Below are 27,235 nucleotides of genomic sequence, written 5' to 3'. Positions count from 1 at the left end.
ACTTATTTCAAGTGAAAATTTACTTGAAACAGGTGAAAATTGTCAAATAAGTTATTTTTCTGGTGATGACTCTAAATGTTAAAATAGCAGTAAAACCACATTCATTGATGAAATGACATAAGGGATGGAAAGGAGGGATGGCAGTTTTACAGGGGGGATGATTTGGAGCGTTTTTATTTCAGGGGGGGATGCCATCCCCCCTCATCCCCACTCAACTCCAGTACTGGCTTTATTGTACATTAAAAGCATTGCTATAAGCGTGTGTGAGGAGCTGTAGTTCCCCTGTTGTCCTGCAGGAGGCAGTAGAGCGCCCCCAGAGCTCTCCACCACACCAGCGAAGAAGACGAGCCTGTCTGGGACGTCATCGCTGCTCTGGAACCCGGATGTGTGACGTCGCTCAGAGCTGCTGACTTTTCCATAAAAAACACCCGAGGATTAACGACCGGGACCGGGACACCGGGACACCGGGACCGAGGGGACACCGGGACACCGGGACACCGGAACCGAGCCGCGGAGCCTCTACCTGGTAAGAGCCGCGGCCCGGGACGGGCGTCACGTGACCGTTCCAGCTGGTCGGGGTTTCAATAACATGATGTGTTGGGGTTCTGGTTCTGGTTCTGGTTCTAGGCTGGGCTGATCGATCGGTGTGATTGGACGTTTTTATTGATGTCATTCGGGGTTTTACCAGATGATCACAGAGATGTTCAGGTCCGGAACAGGGGCGGGTTCTGGTCTGGACCTGGACCTGGACCTGGACCTGGACCTGGACCAGGACCAGGACTCTGGTCTGGATATTAATGTATTTTCATTATTCAGCTCAGAAATACAGAAACACCTACTGATCTGCATTTTGCCCAAAGTATTTGGGATGAAACTCATAACTGACGATAGAATCTCTGTGACCGGCAAGTGTTTTTTTTGTTTTTTTATTCAAGCCAGTGGGGTGGCCAGCACATTTGTAGGAGGGGCCGTGGCCACCCCTGCCCCCCCCTGGTCCCCCCACTGAAGAAATGTTGAGGCTTCCATATGAAGATCTGGACCGGGTCCAGTGTCTGCTGCGTGTTTCTCTCTGATTACTCAAGTTAAAGCCAAGTAGTGGCATGACCATATTGCAATCGTCCAGAATGGCCCAAAGGGCAATGTTGCTAGCATTTTCCTAACAATCTAAAGTCACAAAAGTCCCACTGTGGACCAGCGGGTGTACAGCATGACCCCGCTCTGATGTGGAAAAAAAAAAAATCCCCAAAAAATAAAACACGCCCGAAAAAACATGAAAATGAAGGTGATATAATAGTATACAGAAAAGGTTTCCCTTTTCTTATTCTTATTATTCCGCACGCTTTTTTCGTCTGTTAATTCAATTTTCAATTTTTCAATTAAATTTTATTTATATAGCGTCTAATACAACAGATGTTGTCTCTAGACGCTTTCCAGAGATCCAGAACATGAACATAAATATAAACATAAACATAAACCCCCGAGCAATTATTACATAAACAATGGCAGGTAAAAACTCCCCTAGTGGGAGAAAAGCCTTAAGCCAAACAGTGGCAAGAAAAACTCCCCTTTAGGAGGAAGAAACCTTGAGCAGGACCAGGCTCATAAGGGGGGACCCTCTTGCCGAAGGCCAGACTGGGGGTCGGGGACGTCAACAGCACAGCAGGCAGGTGGAAGCAGCAGCGGGATGACAGGGGGTGGGTGCAGGCAGGTGGAAGCAGCAGCGGGATGACCGGGGGTGGCGGGGGCCGCAGGCTCCAGAAGCTCCGGCCTGCAAACGTGCACAAAAGAGAAAAAAGGGGGGCCAGCACAAGAAACTACAGGAGTGATGGACAAAAACGATAGCTATGAGATATTTATAATAAATGGAGAAGAGAGGAAGGGAAGAGGAGATGAGAAAAAGGGTGAGAGGCACCGCCCAGCTGATCATGTCGGTGCCCCCCTGCAGCATAAGCCTATAGCAGCATATCTACCGCGAAGCTATGTTTGAGACTAACTCTGTTCTATAGCTGCAACTATGACTACTGATTATAACACAGCTAGAGGTTTCCTAAACACTAACTATAGGCTTTACTAAACAGAAAGGTTTTAAGTTTAGTTTTAAAGGTGGAGGTGGTGTCAGCCTCCTTAACCCAGATTGGAAGTTGATTCCATAGTAATGGTGCCTGATAGCAGAACGCCCACCCGCCAAATCTACATTTAGATACTCTAGGAACTACGAGTAAACCTGCACTACGAAGAACGGAGAGCTCTGCCAGGAACATAAGGCACTATCAGGTCTTGCAAATATTGCGGAGCTAAGCCGTTTTGGGCTTTATATGCAAGTAATACAATTTTAAATTGGATTATGAATTTTACAGGTAGCCAAAGTAGCGACGCTGGAGAGACATGGTCTCTCCTGCTGATTCCTGTCAGCACTCGCGCTGCTGCATTCTGGATCAGCTGGAGCCTATTCAGCAAATTACTTGGACATCCTGCTAATAACACATTACAGTAATCTAGTCTAGAAGATACAAACGCATGAACTAGTTTTTCTGCATCACTCTGCAAGAGGATTTTCCTAATTTTTGCAATATTACGGAGATGTAACAACGCTATTTTACAAACCTGATTGACATATGGTTTAAACGACAAATCCTGATTGAAAACAACACCAAGGTTTCTCACAGTTGCACTGGAAGCCATCGCAACACCATCTAATCCCTTCCTAAGATGCTCTGGACCAAGAATGATAACCTCTGTTTTATCTGAATTTAGAAGCAAGAAATTTCTGGACATCCAGTCCTTTATGTCCCTAAGACATGCCTGAAGTTTAACCAACGGTTCTGTTTCATCCGGCTTCATAGACAAATAGAGATGTGTATCATCAGCATAGCAATGAAAGTGTATGCCGTGATTCTGGATTATACTTCCCAACGGCTGCATGTATAAACTGAACAAGATTGGCCCTAGCACTGAACCCTGCAGAACACCATAGCAGACCCTTGACTGTTAATGCGGCCCGAACCGCAACGTGCACCCATGCATGGCATACATCGTTAGATGCGTCTCCATTGTGCCACGATGGGCATTACTTTTCTCAGTCAAAAGTGTTACCGTGGCAAAGCTAGATGCCAAAAAGCAAAAAAAAGGGGCGGAAATTTGGACGCTTATTGCTCGGCCGAACTTTATCGTAGAGACATCGTTCAAATTTACAAACACTCGGCCCGATTGGCACTAATGGACCGTACAACCTCATCATGCTAATTTTTACGGTTTTTGCGAAATCTAACTTTCAATTTGAAAAAAAATGCCATTTTATTTTGGATGCTTGTTGCTAGGCAACGGTTTATCGTACAGACATCATTACCACGTTGACAAACCCAGGACGCGTTTTACTACAACATATTGTAGTCTCATCATGCTAGCTATTACGCTTTTTGAGATATTCAACTATGCTAAATAGAACCCCCTCCAATACAACCAAAAGAACCTTAAACACAACCAGTACCACCTTAAACACAACCAGAACCACCTTAAACACAACCAGTACAACCTTAAACACAACCAGTACAACCTTAAACACAACCAAAACAACCTTAAACACAACCAGTACAAGCTTAAAACACAACCAGTACCACCTTAAACACAACCAGTACCACCTTAAACACAACCAGTACCACCTTAAACACAACCAGTACCACCTTAAACCCAACCAGTACCACCTTAAACACAACCAGTACAACCTTAAACACAACCAAAACAACTTTGAACACAACCACTACAGCCCCAAACTGAAGCAGCAAGAGGGGATGATTAGGCAGTAGGGCATGTCCATATCAAAATTTCCTGAAATGTTCCAGTGTCTACTGTTACGTACCGTTCACCATCACAACACTGTTCCTTTTTACTTCCTCAAACTGTTTGAGTCTTTCAATTTTCACCAGCCATTCAGGAGTAACGGTAACACGAAGCTCATGTTACAGATGTGTGATACGCTGGTGAACCGTGTCTGATTGGAGGACCGTACTGCAGAAGTCCCGGTGGTTCCGTAAAGTCTCAGATATGAGTGCTAAGCTCTACTTCTCTGCTTGGAAATAGTTTGGGGGTTTTTAACCCTTGTGCTGTCTTTGGGTCAAGGGAGAGTGAAGGGCGAAAAGATGGAAGGAAGGAAGGGAGAAAAGATGGAACGAAAGAAGGAGGTAGGAAAGGGAGTAAGGAAGGGAGAAAAGATGGAAGGGAGGAAAGAAGGGAGAAAAGATGGAAGGGAGAAGTACACAATGCTGAATCCTGCCAGGGAGGATGGTCCTAAGATGGTTTTCTAACTTGAATTTATTTAGGATGCGGGTGTTGTCTTTACCACTGTAAATTAAACCCATTCACAAGCCTAATCTGGCCTGCGGGCCGCTAGTTTCACACCCCTGGGTTAATGGGTCAGAAAACCTGGGAAGTTTACTCACTGACCATCTTAGCTGCTGTATGAGCTAGTAACAAAATACAGCAGGAGACGGTGTGATATAAAAATTATACTTTTAAATCCAGGAGATCTGACCTGGAGGCTCCAGGTTAACCTCTGGATCCTGGTTTTATTCTGACATTTTCTGACAGGAAACAGCTTTCCTCACTGCTGCCAGTTTAGAAATCAGATAACTTTGTGTTTTAGTCTTCCAGGTTACTGACAAAGTACAGACCAACGATCAGGTCACATGATCTCCTCACCATCATGAGGCTGTGATCTCATGACCACACAATCACTGCTCATTTAATTTATGAAATGCCCAAACTTCCTCTGCTCTTCCACCAAAACAACACACGACATGAAGACATCTCACTTAAACCTGTTAGATCACCGCAACTTAATCTGCAGTCATGACCTTCTTGTGGAAGTGATTGCATCAGAGTTTTAGATTAAACTGTCACTCATCTGTTTCTTGATCAAATCTCAGTCTCTGATCTTCAGAAGTCTTTGGCTGGTACTGAACGTGGTAGATGTTTCCTTCATCAGCAGGAACTCTGGTAGATGTTTCCTTCATCAGCAGGAACTCTGGTAGATGTTTCCTTCATCAGCAGGAACTCTGGTAGATGTTTCCTTCATCGGCAGGAACTCTGGTAGATGTTTCCTTCATCAGCAGGAACTCTGGTAGATGTTTCCTTCATCGGCAGGAACTCTGGATAGATGTTTCCTTCATCGGCAGGAACCCTGGTAGATGTTTCCTTCTGCAGCAGGAACTCTGGATAGATGTTTCCTTCATCGGCAGGAACCCTGGTAGATGTTTCCTTCTGCAGCAGGAACTCTGGTAGATGTTTCCTTCATCGGCAGGAACTCTGGTAGATGTTTCCTTCATCGGCAGGAACTCTGGTAGATGTTTCCTTCATCGGCAGGAACTCTGGTAGATGTTTCCTTCATCGGCAGGAACTCTGGTAGATGTTTCCTTCATCGGCAGGAACTCTGGTAGATGTTTCCTTCATCGGCAGGAACTCTGGTAGATGTTTCCTTCATCGGCAGGAATTCTGGTAGATGTTTCCTTCATCGGCAGGAACTCTGGTAGATGTTTCCTTCATCGGCAGGAACTCTGGTAGATGTTTCCTTCATCGGCAGGAACTCTGGTAGATGTTTCCTTCATCGGCAGGAATTCTGGTAGATGTTTCCTTCATCGGCAGGAGCCTTGGTAGATGTTTCCTTCATCGGCAGGAACCCTGGTAGATGTTTCCTTCATCGGCAGGAGCCCTGGTAGACGTTTCCTTCATCAGCAGGAACTCTGGTAGATGTAAACTCTCGATAGATGTTTCCTGTCTGACTTCATCAGTGTTGTGGAATTCTGGTCCATTATTCTTTCCAACGTTGCTTCAGGTCATTGAGGCTTTTTGGACAGTCCCTTCTACTCTGCTCTGTAAAGGTCTCACCACAGCATCTCAACCAGGTTCAGGTCTGGACTTTGACCAGGTCATTCCAACACCATGATTCTTTCAGTTTTCATTATTCTGATGTAGATCTGCTGCTGTGTTTGGGATTATTTCCTGTCACATGTTTCAGTCCACTTTTATCTGTCAGACAGATGTCTTCATGTTTGTCTCTAAAAGACTCTGGTCTACGAAGGAGATCATGGTCCAGTAACTGACAGGTGTCAAGGTCTCTGAACCATCATCATCCCTGCTCCACTGTGCTTGACGGTGGGTGTCAGGTGTTGCTGCTGGTTTCCTCCAAACATGGTTCTGGACACTAACACCAAACAACTCCACTTTGGTCTCATCCGTCAAGAGGATGTTGTTGCGGACGTCTGTTGGTTTGTTCAGTTTTGTGAACCTCAGTCCTGCTTCCATGTTTTAGACCAGTGGTGTCCCACCCCCGGGCCGCGGCCCGGTACCGGGCCGTGGGTCATCTGGTGCCGGGCTGCACAGAAAGAAAAAATAATTTCTGTAGAATCCCCGACTGATGATTGTTGACTCTTAAACTGATGGTTCACAATGTTTTTATTCCTTGGATGTAAATACACTGCAAACACACCGTAAGAGCTATGAAGGAATAAAATAAAATAGAGTTAGTCTTTCTACATTCATATAAGTTTCATTTAACTTAAATACAGACCGACACAGTTGCTCGCCCGGTAATAACAGCTACCGCTAACCACAATACATGAGTAACCATGGCAACCAAACTCAAGCTGGACATAAATATGGCATAAGATTTGCAAAGAAAACAAATCCTTATCAGCAGGTGCTTTTTGTGTCAGTTAGGCTCCACTTTAACATTCCTGACACTAGTTTAGTCTTTCAGACACACTTTCTACTGCCGTTAAACTTTTACCGTTAAAGTCTGAAGTGCCGGATGTTTACGAGGTCTCGCGAGACACCTTCAAAATAAAAGCGCTAAATATCGGTCTCCTTAATATATAACAAATAAAATAAAAGCCTGGCTTTAAATAACGTTAATGAGAAAACAAACATAAAAACACATTTATAGAAATACTCATATTTAAAGGTAATTTACAATTTCCATTATTTTATTTTTTCGAAAATGATGTTTTATTATTAAAAGGTAATTTACAATTTCCATTATTTTATTTTTTCGAAAATGATTTATTATTATTGTTGTTGTTGTTGTTGTTGTTGTTGTTGTTATTATTATTACTACTATAGAGAAAATACCACAGTTTTTAATGCCGATCTTGTCATTTTATTTAGTTTTTATCAGCTACACCTTTAGATTGGGCCGTGAAAATATTGTCAGACATTAAACAACGCGGTACAGAAAAGGTTGGGGACCACTGTTTTAGACAGAAGAGGTTTTGTAATGGAAACAAACAAATCCTACTGGTGCAGTCGTTGTCTTCTTCTAGTTTTTCTGTCATGGACTTTAACATTTAGCGTGTTCAGTGAGCTGTTCAGTCACACTGTCCTTTCACGATGATGTGTAGCATGCTGTTGCATAACATCAGAGGCACCAACCCCCACCCTGGAAAGCGTCAACACAGAGACCCTTTCAGGCTGTGCAGGCCAGCATGTTTCTGCTCACTGATCGAGGTCTGGGACTCTTCAGAGACACAAAGCTTCTCATTATGGTCTGTAGCAGCTTGAACTGATGGCTCTCGTCTCTGCGCTGAGATCCTGCGCAGGAAGAGAGAGACCTCAAACACAGTATATACCCTGTAAACAGGGATGCAGCAGCAGGTAGCCTGGATGATTTCTTTATGAAGTTTTTGTGCAGTGGAAGTGGGCAAATTCATAAATTGATTATAATAATAAGAAACATTGGTACAGAGATGTGACGTGTCAAAGACGGATGAGATGCGACGTAACAATTGACTTTGAGAAACAGTTGGCTGCGTATCTGATTTACCACCACATATGAAAGTGGTCCAGGTCTGATGTGGTGAAACAGGATTTTCAGATTCAGAAGCTTTTATTGTCCCGCTGTGGGGAAATGCTCTCACGTCAGCTCAACAAGAAAAACACACTAGAGAAAAGGGAAATATAAAATATGTAAGACATGAAAAAACACACTTTAAAATTGTTATGGTTATGGTTGACATCCTCCTCTACTGAGTCCAGCTGGCAGCCCGAGACAGCATCGGCTCTCCTAACCAGCTCTTCCTGTCCCAGTCAACTCTGCCGGCTCCCCAGCAGACCATGGCGTAGACCAGGGGTCAGCAACCCAAAATGTTGAAAGAGCCATATTGGACCAAAAACACAAAACACAAATATGTCTGGAGCCGCAAAAAATGAAAGGTCTTGTATAAGAATGAAGGCAACACATGCTGTATGTATCTATATTAGTTATAACTGGGGGAGCATTTTTTTTTTCCTTATGCACTTCGAGAAAAAAGTTGAAATGTCGAGAAAAAAGTTGAAATGTCGAGAAAAAAGTCAAATTTTTTAGAAAAAAGTCGAAATGTCGAGATTAAAAAGGAAAGCAAAAAGGAAGAAAAAAAGAGAAAAAAGGAAAAAAGAAGGAAAAAAAAAGGTCAAACATTTTTGAAAAAGCTCCATGAGCCACCAGGGCGGCGCTAAAGAGCTGCATGCGGCTCTAGAGCCGCGGGTTGCCGACCCCTGGCGTAGAAGATGGCAGAGGCAAACACTGAACAAAAAACTTTGTGCCTCAAGCCCCACAATACGGTTTGACGTACATGCACGAAAATCGGTACACACCTGTATCATGTCGCAACTTAAAGAAAAGTATCTTGGCGCCATGGCCGAAACCAAACAGGAAGTCGGCCATTTTGAATTAATCGTGTCATTTTGGCACAATTTATGCCATTCCTTCAGCCGCTTCTTCGTCCGAACCGTAACGTGCACCCAGGTGTGTTATACATCAAAATGTGCGTCTCCATCCTGCGACGACAGGCATTACTTTTCTCAATCAAAAGCGTTACCGTGGTGACGATAGACACCAAAAAGCGCGCCCCCCCCTTCATCTGATTGGTCCATATTTGATAGTTCCGATTTTCTGCCATAACTTTTGAATGGTTTGATATAAAGGGTCATGGGTGGTGTCATCTGACTTAGTTTTGAGTCCTTAACTTTTATTGGTGAAAATTACAGGCGCGAGGGCCCGTTCATTTCAATTATGTTTTATTACTGCAGCCACTTCATCTGCAGGATGTGAGATGTTGAAACCAGCCCGTCTGCAGAGATGGGTCACTCAGCACACCTTTGGTTTTTTCTGATCCAGTTTGTCTGAACTTCCTCTCATTCTCGTGCAGATTCCTTCGGCGCTGTTCACGTTGCGCCGGCGCTATGAGCGGGGCAGCGCTCGGGATCGAGATCGTGCTGGTGTTCTTCCTGGCACTCTTCCTGCTGCATCGCTATGGAGACTTCAAGAAGCAGCAGCGCATGGTTCTGTTCGGAACGCTGCTGGCCTGGTACCTGTGCTTCCTCATCGTCTTCATCTTACCTCTGGACGTCAGCACGGTCAGCACCACCCAGGCTTGATGAACCCCCTGAATGTTCTCACTTTTTTTTTCTTCATGTTGCTATAAATTTAGATCTGTGGAAGTAATGAAGGAAAACTGCATATTCTTATATTTACCTTGATTTTTTTTTTTTTGCAGACAACATGAATCAGTGACTGCGTTTCCATGCATCAATAACCCTTTAAAACCCGAATATTGGCAATAACCCGAATTTGCACGGCCATGTAAACACCAATAACCCCTTTGAATAACCTGAATTTGCTAATATTCTGGTTTTTAAAAACCTCAATATGAGCCCTGGGTTACTCCTTTTAAAACCTGAATATTGGGTCATGTAAACACCAAACGGAATATCCCCATCAAACGGAACATGAATGTGTTTTCTGCACATGCTCTGTTCACAAGGAATCCTGGTCTTTTGAGTCCAGGAAGTTCTTATAAACACGGAGAAACACAAGACCAGGAGGAGACTAATCACTTCAAAATTCGGGTTATTGCTAATATTCCGGTTACTGAAACATTCAGAATATTCCGTTTACATGGTAATTAATCATTTGGGATATCTGGATCAAACCAGCGACGCACGGAGAACGTGATGACACAATTCCTGTCATTTCTGCTTCTTCTTCCTGTATCCAAATTCAAAACAAATGCTGCTTCGCGCAACTTTTCTCTCACTTTCTTGTAAATCTTCTATCCCGGTACTTTCTACCGTCTACAAATGCAGAAATGTTCATATCCTCCATTACATTTATGAAGTGATTAGTCTCCTCCTGGTCTTGGTTTCTCCGTGTTTAGAAGAACTTCCTGGACTCAAAAGACCAGGATTCCTTGTGAACAGAGCATGAGCAGAAAACAGATTCCTGTTCCGTTTGATGGGGATATTCCGTTTGGTGTTTACATGACCCAACATTCAGGTTTTAAAAGGAGTAACCCAGGGCTCATATTGGGGTTTTTAAAAACCGGAATATGAGCAAATTCAGGTTATTCAAAGGGATTATTGGTGTTTACATGGCCGTGCAAAAAAACCGGGTTATTGCTAATATTCGGGTTTTAAAAGGGTTATTAATGCATGGAAACACAGTGAATGTGGAAAATGAAATATCTTTGGTTAATACCATCTGCAAAGAAATATAACTAAATGTAAGAATCAGTTTTATATACATTTTAAGTTCTTCTGCTTTAATGGATTAGTAAAAGCTGCTGATGGATACGGCCGGGAGACTTTGGGATCTGTGAAGAGGAATAAATGTTGCGGTCGGCGTGGAGCTCTGATGGAACCATCTGCAGGAGCCTGAATCGTGCTTTTCTTTCTCCTCCTCACAGACCATCTACATGCAGTGTCAGCACGACCAGAGAGAACATGCTTCCGTCGCCACCATCAGCCCGGCGCCGTTCAACAACAGGACTCTGAACACGTCCACCATGCCCACTAAAAGGTCTGTACGCATGCATGTGGGAGAACTTATTGCCACATTAACTGAGGATGTCAGACATAACAAAAAAAAGCCTCGTCAAATGTCTGAGATGAAATGGGAGGGGCTTAGGAGGCAGAATTTAAATGTAGAGTGGGCGGGGCTTAGGAGGCAAAACTATATCATAGCAGTGAGGGAAAAGGGTTTGTTTTATGTCTTTGGAGGTTCTAGAACAGGGGTCGGCAACCCAAAATGATGAAAGAGCCATATTGGACCAAAAACACAAAAAACAAATATGTCTGGAGCCGCAAAAAATGAAAAGTCTTGTAGAAGCCTTAGAATGAAGACAAATGGTGAAAGGCGAAATGTCGAGGAAAAAAGTCGAAATGTTCAGAAAAAAGTCAAAATGTTGAGATTCATGTTGAAGTACAATCTCAAGAAAAAAGACGAAATGTTGAGAAAAAAGACGAAATGTCGAGAAAAAAGTCAAAATGTTGAGAAAAAAGTTTAAATGTCTAGGAAATAGTCAAAATTTCGAGAAAAAAGTTGAAATGTTGAGAAAAAAGTCGAAATGTCGAGATTAATGTTGAAGTACAATCTCGAGAAAAAAGACGCAATGTTGAGAAAAAAGTCGAAATGTCGAGAAAAAAAAAGTCGAAATGTGAAAAAAGTCAAAATTTCGAGAAAAAAGTCGAAATGTCGAGATTAATGTTGAAGTACAATCTCGAGAAAAAAGACGAAATGTTGAGGAAAAAAAGAGAAAAAAGGAAAAAAGAAAACAAAAGAAGGAAAAAAAGGTCAAACATTTTTGAAAAAGCTCCAGGAGCCACTAGGGCGGCGCTTAAGAGCCGCGGGTTGCCGACCCCTGCTCTAGAAGGTTCCAGGTTTGAATCCCAGCTGGGGCCTGTCTCTCTGGAGTTGGCATGTTCTCTCCATGATGGCATGGCTTCTCTCTCCTGCTACTCAGGTTTTCCCCCCACAGTCAAAAAACATGTAGGTCAGACTAATTAGTTATTGGTAATTGCCCGTAATACCTGTGATTGAGTGTTGGCTGTGATGGGCTGGTGACCTGTCCAGGTGAAGTCCTGCCTCTCACCTGAAGAGAGCTGGGATAGACTCCAGCGGACACCCATCAATCTAAATGGATGGATGAAATCCAGTGTTTCTTTCTTTAATTCAGACAATGTCAGAACATGTCAGCTGTCCTTTCCAACAGAGAGGGTGTGGGGGGGTGACTCTAGGGAACACTCTGTGTTTCATGAGACCTGTTGCTGATCATTCACCATGAAAACTGTTTCTCTGTTGAAGAGCCCCATCGCCGTGCTATAAGCCATGGAGCTACATCCCTGAAGGCATCATGCCCGTGTTCTGGAGGGTGGTCTACTGGACGTCTCAGTGCCTCACATGGTCAGTTCCTCGTGTTTGCTTTGAAATTCACTAAGTTCTGCTGAGTTTGGTGGAAGGTCTGACTGCTTTTTCTTCTCAGGCTGCTGCTGCCCTTCATGCAGTCATACGCTCGTTCTGGAGGCTTCTCCATCACTGGTAAGATCAAGACAGCCCTCATCGAGAACGCCATCTACTACGGGACGTACCTGCTGATCTTCGGCTCTCTGCTCATCTACGTGGCCGTTCATCCTGAGTGGCATCTGTCTTGGTGAGCGCAGCTCTGTGGTCACTAGCGGTACAAATGTTCGATCTAACCCTGCGTTCACACTGAAAGCGTCACGGGCGTCATAGGCAGCCGGCTGCCATTAATTTCTATAAAACGCGCGTTGAGAGGCAGCGGCGACACCGAGGCAGCGTCCAATCACAGACCGGGATTCCCGAAGCGAGAAGCCTCAATGCAGATTGTACTTTCATGTTCACACAAACATACACTCATTCACATGCATACAGGAGCAGAGCTGTCACTAACACACTTATTTTATCAGGAATTAATATATTTCATCCAGCAAACTGACATTTTTGCTGATCTGACTGCTGTTTTTACCTGAACTGATCACGTGAAACACGTATCTGATGGGTGAGGAGCTGGATGGTCCCAACGATTTTATTTACTACATCGATCCAACGCAAAATAATTAAAACCCGTGCTAATTAATCACAAAACACAGTTTAAACATCATGACCAAATCCGCTCCGACCCGGTGTGTCAGTGATCAGCGCAGACAGACTGCAGCGAAGCCTGAATTATCGCTCCGCGTTTAATCGACGGCGTAGGGTACGCGGCGACGTGCGCGGTACGGTGCGCGTCGCCGCGTACCCTACGCCGTCGGCTCTGCGTTGGTGTGACGCGAAACCATAAATGCTGTCGGTTGATGTTGATCCGCGGACTAAACTTGTTAAGGAGCATCAAACTCAGTCTTATCTACGCGGAAATAACGCTAAAATATAAAGAAGGCTTCCCAAAGTGTGATCTATGGTGAAATAGGAAACTGAAGATGTGCAGCTATATGTGTAGACTATATTCCTTCCAGTTCTGCAGCGCAGCTTTAGCCCCGCCCGCTGCAGCTTTAGCCCCACCCACTGCAGCTTTAGCCCCGCCCACTGCAGCGTTAGCCCCACCCGCTGCAGCTTTAGCCCCGCCCACTGCAGCCGTCAACAGTACATGCCGCTCTCAGTGTGAACGCACCAAACAGCGAGATGCTGGCGTCAGGAGAATTTTTGACGCTTTCAGTGTGAACGCAGGGTAACAAACGTATAAATCAAAGGTTCAAAGTAGAATCGTATAACATGCTAACACATTGAGACTCAAGGTAATGTGGTGACAGCTGTGCGGTCTGTGACTTAGGTACGAGCTCCAGACCATCGGCATCACGGCGGCCAACACCTGGGGTCTGTTCCTGCTGGTGCTGCTGCTGGGCTACGGCCTGGTGGAGATACCGCGCTCCTACTGGAACGCCTCCAAACACGGACACCTGCTCATCAAGACCTACTTCAAGGCGTCCAAGCTGATGACGGAGAAGGCGGACGCTGAGGAGAACCTGGAGGACGTGATGGAGGTGGGCCCGCTGCCCGAGGAGGGTACCGCCGGCTGCAGACGTGCCCAGGGTTTCACTGTAAATGTGTTCCTCTGCAGGAGGTGAGGAAAGTCAGCGAGGCAATCAAGTACAACCACCCACTGAGGAAGTACGTGGACACCATTCTCAGGAAGGTGAGTGAAGGAGCTCAGTCTGCAGACACAGCTATGATGCTGTGATGGTTGAAGAGGAGTGGTGACCTGCTGGCTGTTCCCTCAGTGTCCACTAGACTACCAGGAGAAGATGGGCAGGAATATGGATGACTACGAGGACTTTGATGACAAACAGAACGTGTATCCCACTGAGAAGAACCTGGTGAAGCTGCACAAACAGGTATTTCTAATTAACTGTTTCCTCTCTCTTCATCTTGGTCTCACATTTTTGTGAAGGCCTCATCTTCTCTACAGAACTGTCTCAGAAAATTAGAATATTGTGATTTTCTGTAATGCAATTACAAAAACAAAAATGTCATACATTCTGGATTCATTACAAATCAACTGAAATATTGCAAGCCTTTTATTATTTTAACATTGCTGATCATGGCTTACAGCTTAAGAAAACTCAAATATCCTATCTCAAAAAATTTGAATATTCTGGGAATCTTAATCTTAAGCTGTAAACCATGATCAGCATGATTAAAATAATAAAAGGCTTGCAATATTTCAGTTGATTTGTAATGAATCCAGAATGTATGACATTTTTGTTTTTGTAATTGCATTACAGAAAATAAAGAACTTTATCACAATATTCAAATTTTCTGAGCCAGTCCTGACAAAATGTTTCTGTAGGACCAGAACTTTGTGAAGAGTTGTAGGAAAAGTATTTGCCCAAACTATATTACAATATGAGAGATAAGGATAAATTAAACTATAGTAAAGTGTAAGGAGACAACTCGTCGTGACAAAATGACTAACACGCCATATAATGCCAATGGATGTATGTATTAGTTTATGTGCTTGTGTGTGTTTAGGTGATCTACGCCGTCCAGAGACACAACAGGACTCGTGTCCAGTGGCAGATCCTCCTGCAGGAGGCCATCCGCCTGGAGGACGTGGCCCGGAACGAGACCAGCTCCAACCACCAGTTCGTCCACAGCTTCCCGTCGTCGGAGCCTGCCGGCTGGTTCAGCAGATACATCTACACCCCGACCGTAGGTGGGTTCTGACCCGGGGACCGTCAGTCCTGCCTCGTGCCGTTCAGACTCAACCCTGGTAGCGCGTGATGGGACAGAAATCCTCATCATAGGCCCAGACTCATCGCAAAATCATATTTCTTCACATCTTGGTCCCCTCTCATCCAACATCACCACTTCTTGTAGAAACCTCGGTATTATTTTTGACAAACACCTCAATTTCCACCAGCATATAAATTCAGTTGTCCAATCGTGCTTCTTCCAACTTAGGCCACGTTTCCACATAGCCGGGTATTTACAAAAAAGGATATTTCCCCCTCTACGTTTTGAAAAATACCCTTGTTTACACGAACCCGGATAAATACGCTGTTAAGGTGCTATGAGCATCCAAACCTGCAGGGGGCAGTGTAACGAGAAGATAAAGTCATGCTAGCCAATCAGAATCCTGGAAAAAAACGTCAACAAATGACACGTGTGAAGCCTGAATAATATGGTTCCGCGTTAAATCGACGGCGTAGCCTAGAGACAGAGAAGTGGAGTTACTTTTAAGTGTGACTTTAGAATATAAAACAGGTAAAATACAAGAAAATATTGACAATGGCCAAACAAATTGTAAACACAGGTGTCACTCATGACGCTGGTGACGTTTCTGTCTCATAATGTGACGTTCTGAAGCCTAAATCTCCGTTTCCCTCTGTTTAAAAGCAAACGTGAAAACAGAGTTTTTGAAAATCTCCACTTTGGCTGGAGTTTTCAGAAATGATGACTTAGAGCTTCGTTTTCGTGTAAACGAACGGCCAAAACGCATGAAAACACCACCGTTTTTGCTCCGTGTAAACGGGGCTTAGAAAAATATCAAAAATCAGGTCATTTCTTTCATCTAAAATCACTGCAATTCACTTTTTTCATGCCTCACTCAGCAAAATCTAAATAAACTACAGTTAATTCAAAATGCAGCAATTCAATTTTAAATTCCCTTCACTGGCTCCCAGTCCGTTTTAAAGTCCGGAGTTTAAAATTGTAATTATTACTTTTAAGGCTGGTACGGGGCTAGCTCCTGATTCCATAGCTGACCTCCTGACCTCATATGAGCCTGCCCTGAACGCACCCTGAGATCCTCTGGTGGGTCATTCCTGGCCATTCCTTGGTCTGACTTAAAGACCAAGGGTGACCGGGCCTTGTCTGTTTTAGCCCTCGCTTATGAAATGACCTGCCGGAGGAAACACACTGTCTTCTTTTAAGTCACTTTTAAAAACTCACTATTTTAGACTTGCGTTTAACTGACTGTATTATTTGTCTGTTTTTATTATCTCTCAATTGTGTCTTATCTTAATATTGTACTAATTGTTTGTTTCCTGTTTTTAATTGCATGTAAAGCACTTTGTGACTTGTATAAATCAAAGGTATTTATGTGTGTGTGATAGAGTGGTACTGGGAGTGTCTGCTGAAGCGCTGGTTCTACCGGCTGTTGTCCGTGGTCCTGACCCTGTTCAGCGTGGCCGTGGTTTGGTCCGAGTGCACCTTCTTCAGCACCAGGCCCGTCCTGTCCTTGTTCGCCGTGTTCATCCAGCTGGCCGAGCACGACTACAACTACCTGTACATCGAGGTGAGGCATGCACGCGCTGAGCTGCAGGGGCGGCAATTGGGTTTGGCAAGGTACGGCAGCCGCCACACCTCGGCTTCAGGGGAAATGGAAATGTTTGTTCAAATACATTCATGGAATTACTCTGTGACTGTGTTTCCATGCATCAATAACCCTTTTTAAAACCTGAATATTGGCAATAACTCGAATCTGCACGGCCATGTAAACACCAATAACCCGTTTGAATAACCCGAATTTGCTCATATTCCGGTTTTTAAAAACCCCAATATGACCCCTGGGTTCCTCCTTTTAAAACCTGAATATTGGGTCATGTGTCCTCCCTCATATCTGTGATTTGTTGACTTTTTTTACTCTCTCTTTCTCTCTTCTGCTCCCTCCCTCTCCTTTTGCATTTGGACTTTAACTGTTTGAAGTTAAACTGGGATGTCCCTGTGATATTGTTGCACTAACATAGTGAATAAAGTGAACCGAATGAGTTAAATTGCGTATGTCAGATACGCTTTTTCTGCTCTCTAACTCTGCTGCTTGCTGTCCGTGGTGCAGAAAACGGATTCGTGTTGCGTAAAGGTGCATTGGCTGAATTGATCAACACGTTGTTAAAGTGTAGTGTTCATAGTTACGTTGTAAGGATGTGAGCGAGGCTGCATTTGAAAAGGTTCACATTTTCTTGACCACTCAGATAAGCTACATAGACTTCTGTGATGAGTATTTTCTGGGCATCTTGGTTGATACTGTTGTTCAGTTCTGGGACTCGTAAGCTTGCCACACCTTAGCTTTGACTGAATTGACTTCACTGCTGAGCAGCACATTTAATCTGTTGGAAGCTGCACTTGCCCCGCATCACACCTGTCTGCCCACCAGATGGCGTGCTTCATCACCATCTTCTTCCTGTGCACCTGCGTTTACTCCACGGTGTTCCGGATCCGGGTCTTCAACTACTACTACCTGGCCTCGCACCACCAGACCGACGCCTACAGCCTGCAGTTCAGCGGCATGTGAGTGATGAAACCTGAGTACAATCTGATCTACACGACTGGCTCAGAAAATTACAATATTGTGATAAAGTATTTTATTTTCTGTAATGAAAAAATGTCATACATTCTGGATTCATTACAAATCAACTGAAATATTGCAAGCATTTTATTATTTTAATATTGCTGATCATGGTTTACAGCTTAAGAAAACTCAAATATCCTATCTCAAAAAATTTGAATATTCTGGGAATCTTAATCGTAAACTGTAAACCATAATCAGCAATATTAAAAGCAATATTTCAGTTGATTTGTAATGAATCCAGAATGTATGACATTTTTTTTTTTTTTTAATTGCATTACAGAAAATAAAGAACTTTATCACAATATTCTTATTTTCTCAGACAGTCCTGTATACTCTTCATACAGGCTCCTGTTGTTGAATTTAAACACCAAATCAGGGAATATAAGAGAATGATGTGGAAAATGAAATAGTAGTTTCATAGTAGTTTAATAGTTTAAAATGTATTTTACTTTTATCTATTTGTTTACAGCATAAACCTAAGACTTTACATCTTTCTTTGTTGTTGTCCTAAACTTCATTTAATTCTTTAAGTTCAGGTAATTTGGGTTATGAAGTTAATTTCTTACATTAAAGGATTTTGATGAAAAGAACAGAAAAAAGTCAAATTCACGAAACATCATAAGAATGCAAATGAAATCTAAATAAAAGCCAGAAATGAAATAGATTTTCTGAGTCTGTGTTCTGATGGGAGTGAGATCCAGAGCAGCTGAACGGTGGTGACGGGGAGAGGGAACAGCAGGAATGGACGAGGGTGAGCCGAGAGTACGGGAGGGACAAAAGCTGAATTTCATTCTCTTATTTCATACATAACTCAAATACAGTTAGTTGAAGGGAAAGAAGGTGAAATATATTGGGGTCATACACCTGCAAAGAAATAAAAGTCTGAAAGACTTATTTTTAAACTCACATTTTCTTTATCCAAATTGGTTGAACAAATGTGACTGTCTTCAGGCTCTTCTGCCGTCTGACTCCTCCTCTCTGCCTCAATTTCCTGGGTCTGATCCACATGGACTCGGCCATCTCCCACCAGGACAAGCTGCAGACGGCGTACACCTCCGTAAATACCTGCACGCTCACATTTGGCATGCTGCAGAACCGCTCAGCACCCGACTGACCTGCTCTTCATGTTTCAGATCATGGGATCCATGAGAGTCCTCTACTTTATCGCCAACGGCTTCTACATCTATTACCCCATGCTGATCGTCATCCTCTGTATCGCCACCTACTTCAGGTCAGACACCTGCGATCGCTGCGGAACCACTTTCAGCTCCTGCTCTTGACCCGCCCCAGTTTTTCTTTAACTCACATCTAGAAGGAACAAATGGCGCAAATCTACTAATCCCAGTTTCAGCCCATCTAGATCAGGTTTCAGCTCCTGTAGTCCCGGTTTCAGCTCATCTTTCCTGGTTTCAGTGACAGCGTTCTGAATTCTGATGCAGTTTGGAGCCTAACATTTCAGAAAGAGAATTTTATGATGACAAAATGTAAAAATGAAAATTGCAGAGAAAAGCCCTCCGCTTGAAGTTTTCCTTTAAATTCATTACATTATTGTGGCAGATCAAAACATTGATATATAACAACAGAAAAGTGGCTTTATAAAGTAATTTATACATTTTTTTTATAAGTAATTTACATTTACATCCACTTGGCAAGAACATTCGCCTCTCTGTCGCAGAGTTGCGCATGCACGGGATGCTCTCCTCGCGTTTAGTTTGGAGAAGAGCGTTGCTGTGGTAACGTCGTTGCTGTGGTAACATCGTTGCTGTGGCAACATCATTGCTGTGGCAACATCGTTGCTGTGGTAACACCGTTGCTGTGGTAACACCGTTGCTGTGGCAACATCTTTGCTGTGGCAACATCTTTGCTGGGGCAGCATTGTTGCTGTGGCAACATCGTTGCTGTGGCAACATTGTTGCTGTGGCAACACCGTTGCTGTGGCAACATTGTTGCTGTGGCAACACCGTTGCTGTGGCAGCATCGTTGTTGTGGCAGCATCGTTGCTGTGGCAACATCGTTGCTGTGGTAACATCGTTGCTGTGGTAACACCGTTGCTGTGGCAGCATCGTTGCTGTGGCAGCATCGTTGCTGTGGCAACATCGTTGCTGTGGTAACATCGTTGCTGTGGCAACATCGTTGCTGTGGTAACACCGTTGCTGTGGCAACATCGTTGCTGTGGTAACATCGTTGCTGTGGCAGCATCGTTGCTGTGGCAGCATCGTTGCTGTGGCAGCATCGTTGCTGTGGCAACATCGTTGCTGTGGTAACATCGTTGCTGTGGTAACACCGTTGCTGTGGTAACACCGTTGCTGTGGTAACACCGTTGCTGTGGCAGTATCGTTGCTGTGGCAGCATCGTTGCTGTGGCAGCATCGTTGCTGTGGTAACATCGTTGCCGTGGTAACATCGTTGCCGTGGTAACATCGTTGCCGTGGTAACATCGTTGCCGTGGTAACATCGTTGCCGTGGTAACACAGTTGCCGTGGTAACACTGTTGCCGTGGTAACACCGTTGCCGTGGTAACACCGTTGCCGTGGTAACACCGTTGCCGTGGCAACATCGTTGCCGTGGCAACATCGTTGCCGTGGTAACATCGTTGCCGTAGTAACATCGTTGCCGTAGTAACATCGTTGCCATAGTAACATCGTTGCTTTTTTATGATGACAAAATGTAAAAATGAAAATTGCAGAGAAAAGCCCTCCGCTTGAAGTTTTCCTTTAAATTCATTACATTATTGTGGCAGATCAAAACATTGATATATAACAACAGAAAAGTGGCTTTATAAAGTAATTTATACATTTTTTTTATAAGTAATTTACATTTACATCCACTTGGCAAGAACATTCGCCTCTCTGTCGCAGAGTTGCGCATGCACGGGATGCTCTCCTCGCGTTTAGTTTGGAGAAGAGCGTTGCTGTGGTAACGTCGTTGCTGTGGTAACATCGTTGCTGTGGCAACATCATTGCTGTGGTAACACCGTTGCTGTGGTAACATCTTTGCTGTGGCAACATCTTTGCTGGGGCAGCATTGTTGCTGTGGCAACATCGTTGCTGTGGCAACATCGTTGCTGTGGCAACATTGTTGCTGTGGCAACACCGTTGCTGTGGCAACATTGTTGCTGTGGCAACACCGTTGCTGTGGCAGCATCGTTGTTGTGGCAACATTGTTGCTGTGGTAACACCGTTGCCGTGGTAACACCGTTGCCGTGGCAACATCGTTGCCGTGGTAACATCGTTGCCGTAGTAACATCGTTGCCGTAGTAACATCGTTGCCGTAGTAACATCGTTGCCATAGTAACATCGTTGCTGCTAACGTTAGCTGCGACTGCACTCGCGACCGGGTGCTTTGCGTTTATGTGACTAAACTTGAGCTGCTTCGGTGGTGAACAGTCCTTTCACCTTTCCTTTCCACAAAGAATACATATCACTCTACCTTTATCAACGGTGCCGTCAGGACGTTTTTAGAAATGTAAACTCCTCATTCACTGGGCCAACTATCACATGCCCCTCCATTTTCACTTCTCTGCTACTCACCCCACCGCCAAGCCTGTCCACCTACGATGGGAGGCTACCAGATTATGTTAAACACATTACAGATTAAAAAATAGATTAAATGATTAAAAAAATAATGCGCTAAAAATGCCTGTAATTAATTAATCGCAATTAACGTGCTAATTTGACACCCCTAAAAAAAACCATGATCCTCCAGAGCAAGTAGATGCTCGTAGAGCATCTGTGATGGTGTTTGGTGTTCCAGGGAAAGATACTGACGTCCTGGTTCTTAACTGTATCCCCAGTCTGGGCACGCGCTGCCTCAACCTTCTAGGCTTCCAGCAGTTCATGGGCGACAACGAGATGACGTCTGACCTCATCGACGAAGGAAAAGAGCTGATTCGAAGAGGTGAAACATTCACTCAGTTTTGCTACGAGCAGAGCAAACCTGATGGTGACCCGTGATTTCTGATTTCTGATTGTCTTTCCTCAGAGAGAAGAAAGCGGCAGAGGATCGAGGATGGAGAGAACCGACGCAGGGTGAGTGATGTTATTTTTAGTTGCTGCCCTCCAGTGGCTGGTTGTTACTGAGGAGCAAGTAATGAAATCAAGATGCATTGTGGGACATATAGTTGTGGTCCATATAGGTCTGTAAAACAAGGACATACGAGTACATACTTATTTTTCTCATCGTCCAAAAGAAATAAAGCGGTGAGTTGGATCAGACTACTGGGCCTGGGGTTGGACACGTCTGGTCTGGTTCAGTGTCTCGGGACACGTTTTTACAGTTCTGATTGTTTTGCTGTAGACAAATCTAGCGCTGTTGAGCGCAAAACATGGTTGGGTTTACTCTTCTTTACCGTTATTTCCTTTTTTATTTAATACTTTTTATTTTGTCTTTGAAGTTTCACAGAAAGGAAAGAGAAAAAAATAAATAAAATGACTTCAACAGGGATAAGTCCCAGATATACTGGTCTTTGGATATTCTTAGATTTAGAATTTCCTCCATTGTTTGGATAACATTATGCCAGAATAATTGTATTTTTGGACATGAGAATGATTGGCTACTACATGATCACACCCTCGCCAACAATTCTGTTGTATTTGTGTTTGTTCAGTCTTAATGTGTGGAGTGATAAAATGTACCGTTATTTCTAAGTGTAAATTTCCACGGTTGTTGACACGGTTCATTGTTAGTTTTTTTTTGTGTGTTTTTCTCAAAGCTGCAGCTTGTAAAGATCTGAAACATGAACTGGAGTAACTTGTGTTGCAGGAGTGGAAGGAGCGCTACGGAAACCAGAGGGACGACCACTCTGCGAGGAACAGGAGCAGTCACGAGATGAAGGAGACCACCTACTCCGACTCGGTGAACTCCAGCAGACGTAAGTCCGGGCTTCCTCTTGTCTCAACTAAATCGCTCATCTCTGTGCTGTTGACCTTTGACACCAAGTCTGAGCCTCTTCTTAAGAATCCATGATTATGTACAAACAGAGACAGGTCTGAGAGCGAGGAAGAGATTTGTGTTGGTAAAAAGAAATCTAAGGCAGCACATCTTGTATTATCTGAACGTAAAACAAGCAGAAAACTATGAAGTCCTCACTAATGTTTGAATGTGAGCCTGTCTCCACACCTCAGATTGATTGATGTTGAGATGGAATCAGAAATCAGTGGGATTGAATTTATTGATACTTAATGAACCCAACCAAAAGAAATGATGCTGGTGCAGTTCAAGCTGCGTTAAAGTGCATCAAAGAGTCATGATTGAAATCTCAATAAATGGGTTTTGTATCTGTTGCCTAGCAACAACAGGTGATGTTGTCACATGAAGCATCAGCAGGTAACTCAAGGGAACATGCTGAATATCAGGTTCAAAGATGTTCCTTCACACGTCCATGGGATGATACCAAACCCTCCTCTGCTCGCACCGCTCCACCTGAACCTTTACCAGGACTGGACTGTTTGTGAGATTCAGTGTCATTGTTCAGTCAGTTTAGCGGTCAAAGTTCACAGTCGAAGAGCTTTAAAACACTGGGAGGTTTATACTGTTTTCTACGAAAGCGTATTGCATTCACTTGAGAAAAAAAATCTGCTCTGTTTTTCCGAATTAACGAGATAAAGTTTTAATTAAAAAAAAATCTGCTCTGTTTTTCTGAATTAACGAGTTAATTATCTCAGAATTCGGAGAAAGTTATAATGAAAAGAAAAATCTGCTCTGTTTTTCTGAATTAACGAGATAATTATCTCAGAATTCCGAGAAAAGTTTTAATGAAAAAAAAATCTCTTTCCGTTTGAACAACCGCAAAATCTTGAGGTTCCTGCGCAAAGTTGACAAACTAATAACAATACCATCTATATAACATAGATGGTATCTCCCAATGTTTCAAACCAAAAGCAAAATAAAACTGGATTAAACTGGACAGGAACATGTTTGTTTCCATGAAATCCAGCTCTCAAGTGAATGACAGATTCTTGCAAGTTGTGAGGAAACTGGTTAATTCAGAAAAACAGAGCAGATTTTTTTTTTTATTAAAATTTTATCTTAATTCGGAAAAACAGAGCCGATTTTTTTTTTTTTTTATAAAAATTTTATCTTGTTAATTCAGAAAAACAGAGCAGATTTTTTTTTTATTAAAATTTTATCTCGTTAATTCAGAAAAACAGCAGATTTTTTTTTCTCAAGTGAATGCAGCACGCTTCCGTAGTTTTCTGCTTTGTATCTTTTGAAGAGATGTTTTAAAAAAAAAAGAAAAAAGATTTTCTCAAAGCCTTTGTGGAACGTCAATATGCACAAACTTGTAAAGTTGTCCAGCAGGTGTGGCTGGTTGACTCAGAGCTGGAACCTCTGCGTTGACGGTGCACAGCGTGTAAGGAAAGCTCTGACTCCTCTTGTGGCTGCTGTCTGAACAGAGGCCAAGTATTCCCGCTCCGGGGGCCGGGCCGAGCGGGACTGCATGGAGCTGCTGCAGGACGCCGAGCCTTTGGACTTCAACGCTGACACTCTGACGGACGACCCACTGGACCCGGACTCTGGCAGGTAAACCAGACGTTTGATGAAGCTACTCACAGTTCTCATTTGTCTTTCTGATCAGCTGATGAAGGAATTCAAATTAAAATGCAGTTTATGACAGCAGAGTCGGAGACGGATGACGACCGCTAGTCTTGGATGGGACGACGTTCTAATTGTAAATCAACTGTTGCTTTATGAAGAACGATTCAGAAAATAAAAACTTAAAGGGGACCTATTATGGCATCTAATATCTATTTTACACAGGCCATGAATGTCTTAAAAACAAGCTTTTGATTGTTTTTGCTAAATAAATTAGAAATTCAGCCTCTAAACCATGTCTTTATCTTCCCAGTCTCTAACCTCATTATCTATGCAGGATTCTGAGTGGGCGGGGCTATGATAATGAGGCTCTGTGCTGATTGGCTGCCTGAATGACGCGATACACCGCTACGAAAAAATGGCCGAAGCTCCGGCCGGTGGAGTTAGTTGTTAGTGGTTTCACGCATCGGAGACCAAACTATGTAAATGTTCCGTAACTTTGGGGAGCAGAATCTTATTGTCTCGTAGATCCACATCACACTGAAGGATCATCCGGGCGGCTGTACAGACACTGCAGAATCTGGTTGTTTCCTCCTTCTCTGAGTTGGCAGGCTGAGGGGAGACCACTTTATATATGTTAAAGCAAGAAAAAACCTGGTTTTCATAATAGGTCTCCTTTAACACAGAATGCTTTTTTATAACTGTTTCTTATAAGATTCACCTGCATTTTTTTCTTTAGGATTCTGTTGTTATCATTTTGACTTCCACAGCAGCTGCCTCTGAAGTAGTTTAGTTTATTGTTTTGCACAGTTTTAAAAATATACAGGAAATATCAAATATAAATACTATACTGTGCAGGAAGAGGCAAAAAAAACCCAATGGGCTTATTTGAAACCTCTACCGAAGTTATTAACATTTCATGTGTTATAAAGAAAGATTAAATATTAACATACAAAAACAAAAAGTGTAACTACACAAAAGTGATGGTAAACTAATAATGCAATATATAGATAATAATAAAGAATAAAGACAAAAAATAAGTGTGTGTGAGCGTGCATGGGATATTGTTTTTACAACTTGTATTGACTCCTGAGCAAATGAGATTAATGGTAGAAATGATCCTGTCACTATGAGTGAAACACCAAAAAAAAAAAACATGGATACATGTACAACAATACGTTGGGAAAACAGTTACAAAACAGCAGTCAAGTTCCTTCAAACGTCTTTTATAACATTTCAAAGAGGAAGAGTCTTTGCCAGGTGGGAAAAATCATTCCACAATTTAGTCCCTAAATCTCATGGAACATTGACGTCTGCAAGTGAGAAATTTAGGAGGAAGAAGATCTGAGGATTGTCCAGTTGAATAAGAATGAACCTGTGAATTTAATTTAAAGTAAGTCTTGAACTGTCCAGGAATATTCCCTTCACTTTAATTTATCTTATAAATAAAAACACATATCTGAAAAATATTGATATCATAAATAGAAAGAATGTGGAGTTTGTGAAATAAAGGAGTAGATGAAGCGAGTGACTCTGATGCAGTTATAATCCTAACATTTCTGTAGGACCAGTACTGGACAGATGTCCACAGAGGTTGACGTCCACGTTTGTGTGCTTGTTCTCTCCAGACACGCAGGAGGACGGTACCTCTCCATGTCGTCCTCTCGGAGCCGGATATTTGACGACGTCTAACGCGGAGGAGAGCTCTGGCCGGGCAGCTGCAGCACCACTGTCGTCCATCCACGAGCTCTGCTCCTCCTCCCAGCACCCACAGGAAACCCCGACAGGCCAGTGCGTCATCTGGACGTCCCCTCCTCGTTGTTGGAGTCCAGCTGCGGGTCCGAGAAGGATCCTCTCTGCGCTCTGCTTCCAATGCTGAGGCAACGCAGCCGATTGTCCTGAACCCTCTGAACGGTGGCGCCGCCACCATGAGCATGCTCATGAATGTTACTCTCCCTGTTAACGGCAGATCGGACGAAGGTTCTGGTTTGTTTTATTTATAGTTTTTATTTCACTGTTATTGTTGACATTGTGGATTTATTTAACTGTATGATCGGATTATCCTCTCTGATAACTTGAACTGCACTTGATCTGAAATGTCTTGACTACTTGACCTTCAGACGTTCACCTGAATCACAGCATCATTAGAATGAAGGACTAAAACCGTGTGATTGCCGTCGTGCTGAAGCTCCTGCTGAAGCTCGTGCTGAAGCTCGTGCTCAAGCTCCCGCTCAAGCTCCTGCTGCAGCTCCTGCTCAAGCTCCTGATGCAGCTCCTGCTGCAGCTCCTGCTGCAGCTCCTGCTGAAGCTCGTGCTGAAGCTCCCGCTCAAGCTCCCGCTCAAGCTCCCGCTGAAGCTCCCGCTGAAGCTCCCGCTGAAGCTCGTGCTGAAGCTCGTGCTGAAGCTCCTGCCGCAGCTCCCGCCGAAGCTCCCGCCGAAGCTTGCTATGTGGAGAACATTAAACTGCTCACACAGAGCAGATGTGTGGTAAAGAACCTCACCTGTGATGTGGTGTTGTTTCAGTATTTTCAGTTTTACCGCTTAGACTGAATCTTTTCAGACAGGTGTTACATTTATTTGACCACAAATTCTCCTTGAAACATCTTGATTTGGTATTGATCCCAGGAACATATATAGCATGCGGATAATGTTGTTTTAGCTGAGCAGCTTTTGTGGTTTTCACCAATTTTAGTGTGAGAAGCCTGAAAATGAAGCGATGTGACAACGGGACCCTGAATAAACTCCACTGCTCGCAGCTTCAGCTGAGCTTCAAGTCAGAACATCTACTTCACCCAGTCAAAAAATGTGATGATGAGGAGGAAACAGGACTTCTCACATCTTCATCAGTTTCCCACCCTGCTGTATATATGTATAAATATGTGTTTTTGTAGTATATGGGCTAAAGAATGATGTAGAGACTCATGTGAGTTTGTGTTGAAGCAGATCTGCTCCTCAGTGACCGCCTTCCTGTCCTGTCTGTGTCTCATCACACTGGTGACTTTGTGTTTTGGTATCTGAATATTTCCAGGCAGCCCATTCCTCTCTGAGAACATGCTGCAGACGTTTCAAAAATAAACTTCATCAAAGTGT

At 43.5% G+C, this 27,235-nt stretch overlaps 1 protein-coding gene across 1 annotated transcript; it reads left to right on the top strand.

The window, feature by feature from the left end:
• The first annotated feature begins 392 nt into the window (after positions 1-392).
• On the top strand, positions 393-27,235 carry lmbrd2b (LMBR1 domain containing 2b). The gene is made up of 18 exons (XM_061734557.1): positions 393-526; positions 9,177-9,384; positions 10,713-10,825; positions 12,110-12,208; positions 12,288-12,455; positions 13,593-13,803; positions 13,881-13,955; positions 14,041-14,154; positions 14,792-14,975; positions 16,378-16,559; positions 17,418-17,551; positions 18,564-18,669; positions 18,746-18,843; positions 21,405-21,508; positions 21,593-21,639; positions 22,373-22,481; positions 24,007-24,133; positions 25,774-27,235. The coding sequence occupies exons 2-18, from the start codon at positions 9,211-9,213 to the stop codon at positions 25,835-25,837; spliced, it is 2,109 nt and encodes a 702-aa protein (XP_061590541.1). The 5' UTR covers positions 393-526; positions 9,177-9,210; the 3' UTR covers positions 25,838-27,235.

Source organism: Cololabis saira, chromosome 11 (assembly GCF_033807715.1).
Source record: "Cololabis saira isolate AMF1-May2022 chromosome 11, fColSai1.1, whole genome shotgun sequence".
NCBI lineage: Eukaryota > Metazoa > Chordata > Actinopteri > Beloniformes > Belonidae > Cololabis > Cololabis saira.
Note: the sequence above shows the minus strand (reverse complement) of the source record. Positions and strands in the feature narration are given on the sequence as shown.

Excerpts from the sequence above, each read along its gene's own strand:
- lmbrd2b (XM_061734557.1), top strand. The coding sequence starts at position 9,211 with ATGAGCGGGGCAGCGCTCGGGATCGAGATCGTGCTGGTGTTCTTCCTG. Across the intron at positions 12,209-12,287 it reads ACGTCTCAGTGCCTCACATG|GCTGCTGCTGCCCTTCATGC; the intron begins GTCAGTTCCTCG and ends TTTTCTTCTCAG. Across the intron at positions 18,844-21,404 it reads TGTATCGCCACCTACTTCAG|TCTGGGCACGCGCTGCCTCA; the intron begins GTCAGACACCTG and ends CTGTATCCCCAG.